This window comes from Monopterus albus, unplaced genomic scaffold, assembly GCF_001952655.1.
Source record: "Monopterus albus unplaced genomic scaffold, M_albus_1.0 scaffold134.1, whole genome shotgun sequence".
NCBI lineage: Eukaryota > Metazoa > Chordata > Actinopteri > Synbranchiformes > Synbranchidae > Monopterus > Monopterus albus.
The window spans coordinates 67,607-78,486 of NW_018128014.1; the positions used below are offsets into that span (position 1 = coordinate 67,607).

At 39.9% G+C, this 10,880-nt stretch overlaps 1 protein-coding gene across 1 annotated transcript in view; it reads right to left on the minus strand.

Moving 5' to 3' along the window:
• Nucleotides 1–2,972: 2,972 nt before the first annotated feature.
• Nucleotides 2,973–10,880, minus strand: part of LOC109967723 (calpain small subunit 1) — a 9,147-nt gene continuing 1,239 nt past the window's right edge. Inside the window, exons 2-11 of the mRNA XM_020613493.1 lie at nucleotides 6,894–6,950; nucleotides 6,778–6,808; nucleotides 6,590–6,682; nucleotides 6,356–6,413; nucleotides 6,091–6,155; nucleotides 4,619–4,687; nucleotides 3,975–4,053; nucleotides 3,553–3,669; nucleotides 3,367–3,425; nucleotides 2,973–3,252 (exon numbers count right to left, since the gene is read on the minus strand). Of these exons, the coding sequence (XP_020469149.1) occupies nucleotides 3,226–3,252; nucleotides 3,367–3,425; nucleotides 3,553–3,669; nucleotides 3,975–4,053; nucleotides 4,619–4,687; nucleotides 6,091–6,155; nucleotides 6,356–6,413; nucleotides 6,590–6,682; nucleotides 6,778–6,808; nucleotides 6,894–6,940 (645 nt within the window). The 5' untranslated portion in view covers nucleotides 6,941–6,950 and the 3' untranslated portion in view covers nucleotides 2,973–3,225. The remainder of the gene's footprint in view (nucleotides 3,253–3,366; nucleotides 3,426–3,552; nucleotides 3,670–3,974; nucleotides 4,054–4,618; nucleotides 4,688–6,090; nucleotides 6,156–6,355; nucleotides 6,414–6,589; nucleotides 6,683–6,777; nucleotides 6,809–6,893; nucleotides 6,951–10,880) is intronic.

Sequence of the window (10,880 nt, forward strand, 5' to 3'; positions counted from 1 at the left end):
ACACAAAATGCTAAATAAATGTTCTATGCAGACTGACATAACAATGTATAGGGGAAATCTGGGATGGGGACAGTTGTACCACGAACCCATCCTCCATTACAGCAAAAATTTGGGTTATAAAACTTAGGCTATGTCAGATCATCACTTCATTTATGTCACCAGTCACTGAAGAAATCTGCATGAAGTGTTAGATATGTCTGGAGACATTTATACTTTTGTGATTTTAACTGCATTAAGTAAAAAACAAGAGAGATTAACTTTTCTGGTTTTAAATCTGTGCGTGCATATTTACAAAGTGAAATGTATAACATCTTGAAAAACCTTCTTTTAATTAAATGTCCATGTTAAGCATACCTGCCATTTGTGGTTGTGTTTTGTGAGAGCAAGGTCTAAGTTGCAGGAGAGCGCAGAGGGGCTAAAGTAGAAGGCCTGCTGCAAGATGCTAAATTAGCTTCATTTGTGTTGTGCCCACACATTATGCCCAGTGAGGATGAGACAAACTAATAGAGGAATGAAAGATCCACAAGCCTTTCCTTAGAGCAATTGAGGGGGTTAAGGGGAGAGTTTAATGAGACTGTTTTTGTCAGTAGAGAGCATTCTTGTTTATGTTATTCACTTTTTTTGTCGTAAAGAGAAACTAAGTCAGGTGCCCAAACTTTTGCACCATGCCATAATAATGTTTTTATTTTTTATTTTTGTTCAATTTATGGCATAAGAAGTAACTATGCATCACTGTTTGCTGAAAATATTGTGCATTTTTTCCATTTCCAAGAGAAACTGTGTTAACATCTGTTCAAATAAAAAATCACCAAAATCTGTTATTTATCAAGGGGTGCCTAAACTTTTGCATAAGACTGTATATTTTGTCACTTTAAAAACAATTTTTAAAAATTTGAATTAATGCCCAGTGCTACCCATTTAAGGTGAGGAGATTGTGATTTAGTAACTCTGACACATCATAACATAAAAAAGATTTAATTTAATTTAAACTTAGCCATTGCTCTATTTCAGGGGTAATTTAATGCCCACTTTTGATCGTTAAAAAATTTGAGGAACACCTTGTCAAATAAATGAAAAAAAAACTAAATGTATTCAGTGTATATATTTATTGTATTCAATCATATTTCAAGACTGACACATTTAAGATATGCTTTTATTTCCAAATATGGCACAGGCATTTATTTTACCAAGCATTTTCATCAACAGGTTAATAACTCTGGCTGTAACTACAAGGTAACTATTATATAGTTAAAAACCCTTAATAATGCATCTTTATTATTGGCTGCATACATTAGTAGCATGCACATTTGTTATATAATTCACGCATTTTGCTGGCATTATCTAGAGCAGACATTTTGAATAGTACACAGTGATGACTGATAAGTAAGCTGTGATGTGAGGGAACACTGGACAAGTTGCACTAATAGCATTAACATTAAAAACAAAATATCAGGCTGCCCAACAAAAACACTGTCTCTTGGGATGTTGACATACATCACTACAGTATTACAGAGGAGATATAGAAGAAGAAGCTTTATTTATTGCCATTCTAACATTGTGATATGAACAACGAAATTATGCTTGGAGCCGAGGTGCATACACACCGCCATCACGGGCAACTTGGGGGGTTCAGATAAAACTGGATATTCTGAATATACACATTAACAAACTACCATTAATGTTAGATCCCTTTCAAGAAAGTTTAGACATTCAGATATTTATTAATTGTTCAGACATTCTAGTGGCTGTGGAAAGCATTGGTATTCCTGACCGCTGCAGTAACAGACTAATGGATTGCAGATATCATTAACCCATGATCTGCTTGTGATAGGCTGTGATGCAGCTGCCCCATTATTCATGTATCCCTAAACTTTCCTTTAAGCTTTTAACAAAATATTTAGCTGTCTCCCATTTTTTTTTAGTGAACAAGAACCTGCAGTCTGTGGCCTTGGGCCTGGTTTCACAAAGACTGAATATGTGGTCAATTTCAGTCTATGGGTCAAACTAATAATAAGTTGGCTTATTCTTGAGAATCTCAAAGTCTTTGCAAAGACATGATTTATTCACAAATCTGTTCACCTTTTTTATTCAAGAACCTCTTCTCGTGGCTGTGAGATTATGTACAAACAGCCATTTCCCCAATATTCCTCCAACGTTCACTGGGCCAACTTACTGTTCGTATGAGTACACAGGATTTGGTGACCTCACTTAATTCTTAGAATAGCTGCACGTGGCTTCAACTTGTGCACAGCTCTACTCAGCCATGTTGCCATATTACTAAGTTGCCTGTGGATGTGTGAGAGATGGAGATCACACAGTCTATACACACCCACACAGTTCTGAGAAGAATGAGTCAAGTAGGTTTTTCCAGTTTCTGTCTGCAGGTGACAATGAGTTGTCAGGAAGAGTGAATGTGCAAGTTAGTCTTTCCCTCCCTTAACCCCAAAGGGGTTCTCCAAAAAAACCTTTTTGGGTTAAAATACCCATTGTCAAAGATTTAGCATTAAAACAGTTGAAGAGCAAACCTAATATTTGCCTCCAGAAACCTAAGATACTGTATCTTTGTGAAACCAGCCACAGCCAGCAATAATGCGAGCTCTCTGCTTTTACCTAATTTTTCACATATTTCACCGTGGTAAGCAGCCTGATGTGGGCCTGTCTCTTCTCATACAATTTTGACTTTAGGGTACAGGCAGATCAAAAGTAGATGTTCAACATGCTGATCAATTGACACACCTGAATCATACTGGCTATGTGCTTGTCCAGTGTGTTCAGTGGTATTTATTTATGATCCTCAGCTACAGTAGGTGTGCCTTTGTGAGTGCAGGTTTGTGTTTCTTCATGTCCGGTAACACAGTATCAATATGTTTTGCAAGTAAGGATAATCACCTTTATTGGCCAAGTATGTTACACACAAGGAATTTGTTTCTGGTACAGAACCGAGGCAGCCATCTGCAGCGCCACCTCACTGATGGCTCTAAACCATCGGGGGCAATGGGGGAGGGGGTTCAGTGTCTTGCCCAAGGACACTTCGACATGTGGACTGCATTATGGGACAGCAAAGAACCCCACAACACTTGCATTAAACTAACCTTCCACATAAACCTGCACACACAAGGGATGCGATGAATAACAGGAAGTTGTTGGGATGATTTATAAAACATGCTGCACTGAGTAGACAAAGAAAACAGATTTTGTATAACGAGCTGGAGACTTCATCTGGATTCAAGAATACATGGTCAACTGAAGCCACTGAAACGACAGAGTTGCTTTTATTAAAACAATTAACTGTTCCTACCAATTGAATTAATGCCTTTTAAAAAAAACTAAATTCCAGTCAAAATCCAAAATATGAGATCACTTTACCTCCTTAACATTGAGTTTGATAGTCCCATCGTTATCCTTGTCCAAAGTTTTGAATGCACCTGAGACAGAACAGATAATAAAGCCTAATGTACCTTCAGTTTATTAGATTAGATTTCAAGCTACTCATTCTCATCACATAGGTAATGCTGGCCAACTCATACAGAAATCATTTAGCTTTAAACTTACGGCACATGGCATCCAGTCTCACAAGACACCCAATGTAGTTGTCAAAATCTATGTTTCCGTTGTCATCGCCGTATCTGCGACTGATCATCTGGAACAAGTACTCATTGAGAGGGAAGCCTGACAATGAGATGGACAGATAAAACCCTGATCATTTTACCATTAAACAACAGTTACAGAAAGGCTGAATGTACTGTAGGCTTAAGGCTGCCAGGCTTAACACGACTTATTCAAACAGCAGGTACAATATTGAAATCACTAGCCTTTCACACAGCTTTCTTTTGAGTTCAAATGCAACTGACTTATGGGAGTGGTTACCTATATGTATAAAGGTGCTAAAGTATAGATCAAAGAGTTGATCTGTTTAACTAAGTTGTGCAAACATTTAAACAATAGGGGAAATGAGAAGAAAAAAAAAACCTAACCTGCAGCTCTGAAAGCGTTGGGCAGCTCATCTGCACTAATGGTACCAGAGTGATCAGCATCATAGGACTTGTACACCCCCTGAATAATAAACATATTTAATACAATTATGGCATCTGAAATTGTTCCCTAGTGGTTCACAGCCTGGATTTAAAAAAAAAAGCTTCTCTCCAACAACATGAATAGTTGCAAATGTGGTTGTAACAAATGGGTGTATGTTTAAGAAACATTTTTTAAAACTCCTTCAGCAAAATAAAAAAACATGTAGTTAATTGTACATCTAATTTAATTTATAACTTCAAAAACAAATAAGTAGTATTCTTCTTCTACCGGTAAGCCTAATTCAACCAGACTACGATTTATTTGACAGAAAATTAAATGATCTGTTCCACAGTGTAGCCAATGTCATAACGTTTGCCTTTCAGATTTATGCTTGTGTAAAGCATAGCAGTGAATCAAATAAGAGAGGAGTTTGGCACACTGTTCATGCAAATCCATGTCCTTTATAACCACGGTCAAGCGCTAATACTGTATATACACTTTACCGTTTCGTCTGTGCTCACTGTTACTGCAGATAATCAACACCACAGGAATGTAGCTCACAAACACACAAGTAGGACAAAAGAAATGGGCCTGCTGTAATCACCTGCCACTTCTTTATATTATTCCAGAGGTATTTGAATTCATGAAAGCCAAGTTTTCCAGTGCTGTCACTCTGAAACAGCACTAAGGAAAAAAGACAACAGCTCTCACACTTTGACTTCAGCTGAGACAAACACTCGCATTTCTTGTGGGCATTTTGTATTTGCTCAAGGTGTATATTTACATGAATTCCTCTATGTGCTGCAGAACACAAATGTCAACTTTTTGTCTAACTCATTGGTAACACTACAACTTTCACTACAAATGACAAAGATCATGCAACTCCCACTTAGCCATCTTTACACTTTTTTATTTATATATGCAATTAACATTGAATACTAATATAATGATTTTATTTCCATCTTACATTACACAGCTATGAACCCACTCCAGCACATTCTCAGAGCTTTGACTGAACCTTTGTGATCAATGCAAATGTACATACATTATGTGCACATACTTGTCCGCAACCGCATGTAGGCGTCACTGCGTACCTACATAGTTACGGAGTTTTTGTGGGTCAATGTAGGTTGCTGATAGTCGCAGGTGGTCTGATATGCACACCTCCCAAATCTCAATTACGCATTGTGCGGAGCTGCACATCCTGCATGCCAGTTGGCTGAAGGTACAGCAGAGGATATACTTCTTGCACCAGCTCAGGAAGTTCAACCTGCCCCAGGGGCTGCTGATACAGTTCTACAGAGGAATCATTGAGTCTATTCTCTGCACCTCCATCACTGTCTGGTTTGGCTCAGCAACCAAACAGGACAGGAACAGACTCCAGCAGACAGTCAGGACTGCAGAAAAGATCACTGGTGCAAGCCTGCCCTCCATGGAGGTCAAAAAGTGGGCAGAGAAGATTTCTGCAGACCCCTCACACCCTGGACACAAACTGTTTGAACTCCTCCCCTCTGGACACCAAGACAACCAGACACTAGGACAGTTTCTTCCCCCGGGCCATCACACTGATGAACACTTAACCCTGCGACTGTATAACAGAAAGACAACCCTCAGTGCAGTACCTTATAAATATAGCTTTGTATACAGCTATCTGAAAAACTGCATCTAAATTATGTCTGTGTATATATTTCTATAAGTACTGACACTGGGTGAAAGGCGGGGTCCACCCTGGACAGGTTGCCAGTCTACACACCCCCACTCACTCCTACGGGCAATTTAGAGCCACCAATCAACCTATGCTGCATGCCTTTGGACTGTGGGAGGAGGCCAGACCACCTGGAGAAAACCCACATGGGCACAGGGAGAACATGCAAACTCCACGCAGAAAGGCACCGAGTCAGCCCGGGCTCGAACCTGGAACAGTCTTGCTGAAGTGATAGCGCCAACTGCCGCACAACTGTTCCACATAGTATCTGTTATTAGAGCCAACTGGTTATGTATTTGTTCTGTTCTGCGTATCTGTAATGTTAGTCAGCTTCAACTGCCACCTGGATTACACAACAGCACAAAGGATACATCCATGACTGCCACCATGCCCCTGCAAGACTCAATGCTGAAACCATCTGTCTTCAGGTCTGAATCTGAAATATAAGAGAAAACCATTATTCAGCATTTTGTAAATGTTTTCATAAATGTACATACATAAACACAGCAAATAGAAATGTATAAAAACAGTGAATCATTAAGATCAACCAAAAAAAAACTGTAAGAAAAACCCAATGGCATGTAAGAGGTTGTGACTTTAAATGCTCTAAATATGACAAATGCAAGCATGTCTTACGCTTTGCAATGATTTTATTTAGGATGTTCATCAGCTCAGTTGCGCTCACTTCCATGTCCTGTATGAAAAATATTCAACAGCAAACATTAAAAAGCCTGCAGACAGCTGTACAGTTACAACTAACTCTGGATGCAGATCTTGTTTTGTTAATGAACTGGAATAATCAGTGGTTACTGCAGAAAAAAATGAGACGTTCAAAGGGAAGTGTAGGTAGAAGGGAAACATAGTACTCACGTCTCCAGCGAGCTGCTGGAAGACTTTGCGGAACTGTTTATCCTCGTCACTCTCATGCTGGTCTGCATACACCTGAGGTCTACGTGGTGGAGGCTGTGGGACAGAGGCAAACATTGCAAACTCTGGAATCATCTAGAGTTAAATGTAGATGGGCAGATAGAGCTGGTAATGAAACAACTGTCACTCACAGGATCAGAAGGCACAAACTGGTTGATGTTGCTACAAAGATGGGATCAAAGATAAAAGAAAGTTAAACTCCAAAACACTTTTTTGGGTTGAATCAGTACTTTATATAGGTTCTTACCTTGCAGCATCAATTAGGCTACCGATAACTTTTTGGACAAGAAACATCTTCTATCAGCTGTGAATGAAAAATGCAACATAAGTCAGGTGAAAAATTTACACCACAAACACCAGGCTGAGCCAGATAGCTGAAAATGCTCCCTGACTAATAACTACAGATGTATGGGCTTACAATAATAACAATTGTTCTATAATCATGGCAGCAGTGACCACTCATGGCTAGAGTAATGCTGGTAGAAAACTGTTTAAATCACAGAACTGACTACAACAATTCACTAGACCTTAGGTCCAATGCAGTTTTTCCACTTAAACAGTAAAGTGTTTCAGTGGTCTGGTGCTCAGAAATCCAAAGCAACACCAGAATACAGTTGTTAATAAAAATATAATGAAGCAATTAACCGTAGGGATCAGAAAATGGCATTCAAAAAAATAAACATTCCAGACAGAGAGAATGCAATGTCACGGTCAACCACAACAAACACTCTGGTTTTAACATCATATGCAACTCAGTGTGGTCATGCTTATACTCCGCTAACAGGTGTAAGCTAGTGTTTCAGTAGTCTCAATCAGCTGCACTGGTCGGATTTCTTTATCAAGCAGTGACATGTCTTGTGTTTTCTTCAATTACATAGTGCACCAGGGTGTCTGTGGGGTCTTAAAAAGTATTAAAAGTTAATAAAACTATTGAGCAAAAAATTAAGCCCATTGAAAAGTATTAAAAATCTTAATGGCCATTTCAAGAGGTATTAAAATTTGTAGCCATTTGCCATGTGAAAAGCCTATGTGTCGAAATAAAAGCTTGGGTGAACGTATTTATTTATATTGCATAACTGTGTTGCTTGTGGAATTCTTCACAGACCTGCACCCAGTGGAATCCAGTGGTAGTATTATCTGCAAGTTGGGCTATTTTAATTTCTCTGCTATTGAGCATAATGCCTTTAATCTGACTTTTGATAATTAGGGAACAGAATCTGAGGCACTAGTAAAATAAAAATATATACAGTAAATACAGGGCATCCTTGCCCTTATATACAGTTTTAATAAGTGGCGGTTTGTGGCATGGGCGAACCAGGCAGCCGCCCGGAGAGACTATTTTCATGACACGTGGGGGGCGGCACAAGCACTTGGAAAGAAAATAATCTGCGCTGCTAAGCGGTTTTCTATTATCTATCATATGTGGCGCCCCTGCTTGATGAGAAGGTGCCATGCACAGAAGCTGTGTGAGAGGTGTAAAGGAGAGGGGAGGGGGCGCAGGCGCAGGAGGAGAGTTCACCTCTCCCAAATGGAGCAGACGAAGGAGCGGGGCAGGGGGATCCACTTAGTAGACTAAACTAAGTCAGTGACACCTTGACTTTCTTCCAAATAACTCACATTTTATTCATAATATTATAAACAGACCTATAATTTGCATGTTTTTGTTTTTTCCAAATTGTGTGAAATGGCTAATAAAAATAGGTAATACAAGGTGAATTGGTTTAGTCTTGACTCCTGGTCGTGAGTGACAGTGTTGGGGGATGGGAAATCTGTTGATTGTCGATTGCAAAAAAAACAAAAAACAAAAAAACTGAGCGATGGAGAGAAAAAGGTCAAAGCTGTCAGGTGCCCAATTTAGGAAAAAGAGAAACGAAGAAGAGGAGAAATGAGCAAAGGATAAAGGTATGCAACTACATTCTGTATTGATTATGGTATCCATGTCATCAATAAAGGGCTAATGTTAAGTTATTGGTATAACGTTAACTCTTACATTTGTTGCTTGCTATGCTTATACAACAATAATTCGGTCTTTACTCAACACAAGATCTAATTTCACCAGAAAATTGTGCTTTGCAACAAAACTGTTACAAGTACAGTTATTATTTGCTTCCATCATTCAGGTTAATGTTGGCCCTGTAATTAGCCAATGGAATTTACATATGTGTAGGCAGTTTCAAAGACGAACATTTGCCATTTGCTATAACTCTGTTATGTGACAAAGCATATAATTCGAGGCAGTAGGTTAACCAAGGAGCTAATTGTTCCTCCCTTAGATTAGATTAGATTAATATAGTGTCTAAAGAGTCATGACAGACATTTAGCATGTAAGGGTATGTTTATTTAAATTTGCAATTTATAAGAGTTATATTGTAACCTACAGTATTTTAATATCAATTTAACTTGCAATTCAATTGCAATTTCAGGGGCACTTCTAAAATATTTTGGAGCATCCTCTGCCACTGGTCAGGATGAGCCACCCACCTGCCCCACTACACAGGACTCTGCTGGAATGGTCTCTACTCTTCAGGATGAGCTACCATCTATGTCCTCAGCTACTCATATGTCTCCACAAATATCTGATATTGAGGATGAAGACCTCTTTGCCTCTACTTCTACCCAGCATGAGAAGGTAAGATGGAGAGCAGTGCTGACACGTCTCACTGCTATTGCACAGTCACTGGCAGTTCGAAATTTGGCTCTAAGGGGACACACAGAAACACTGTTCACACCATCAAATGGGAATTTTCTCAAAGAGGTCGAACTTATGGCCACGTTTGATCCCATTGTGAAAGATCACCTTAACTGTGTTGAAAGAGGACCAGCAAGTCACAACAGCTACCTAGGCCATGTGCAGAATGAGCTGATTGATTTGTTGAGCAGCAAAATCATATCTACTATAGCGGATGACATCAAGCAGGCAAAGTTTTTTTCAATAATTCTGGACTGCACCCCAGATATAAGGCACACAGAATATAGTGTCAGTGACAGAATAGTTGTCAGTGGTCAGAGTGGTGTCACTGATGAAGAAGCCCCATATCAGGGAACATTTTATGGGATTTTTGGAGGCAGAGGAGTCCACAGGCCAGCACTTGGCATCCATGATCCTGACAAGACTTGAGGAGTTGGGAATTCCTTTTGAAGACTGCAGAGGACAATCATACGACAACGGGGCAAACATGAAGGCAAAAATAAGGGAGTTCAAGCAAGGCTCTCAGAAAAGAATCCCCGAGCTCCGTTTGTGTTATGTGGGGCACATACATTGAATTTAGTTGTGTGTGATGCTGCTAAGGGATCTGTTGAGGCTATGAGTTACTTTGGTGTCCTGCAAAAGCTTTACACGTTATTTTCAGCCTCCTCCCAAAGATGGGCCATACTGAAGAACCATGTGAGCATCACCTTAAAGATGTGGTCAGAAACAAGGTGGGAGAGCAGGGTCAAGAGCATCGAGCCCATGAGGTACCAGGGAGCTGCCGTGAGAGAGGCTTTAATTGAGGTGAGAGACAACACCAAAGACCCTGCTATAAAGGCTGAGGCCCAGTCTTTGTCTGAGGAGGTGGGGTCGTACCGCTTCAGCATCTGCACGGTTGTTTGGTATGACATGCTATCTGCAATACAGCATGTCAGCAAACTTATGCAGTCTCCAAATATGCATGTGGACCTAGCTGTGAGTCTTTTGAAAAAGACAGTGAGGTCTCCAGAGCTACAGGGCAAGTAGCTTTGTGACTGCACAAATGGCGGCCAAAGACATTTGTGAAGAAATGAATGTGGAGGCTGTTTTGAAACAAAAAAGGCTGAGGTCCACAAACCGCCACTTCTCATATGAATCACATGGTGAGCCTTTCAGTGATGCCCTTAGGAAGTTGGAGGTTGGATTCTTCAATGTTATTATTGATGCAGCCATGTCAGTCAGAGGTTTACTACATTGGAAAATGTGGAAAATAAATTTTGACAAATTTCCCAAGTCTTGCAGATGAGGAGCTGGCAGAGCAATGCAATGCACTAGGTACAACACTGCACTTTGGAGGGCATTCTGATTTGGACAGTAGAGAGCTTGTGCAGAAATGCAAGAACTTATCTCACCTGCCATCAAAAACCATGAGCCTCCTTGAGCTCATCACTTTTCTGCAAGATAAGGATCTATCAGAGATCTACCCTAACTTTTGGACTGCTCTCAGGATTGCACTTACTCTGCCAGTCACTGTGGCTCAAGCAGAGAGGAGCTTTTCAAAACTGA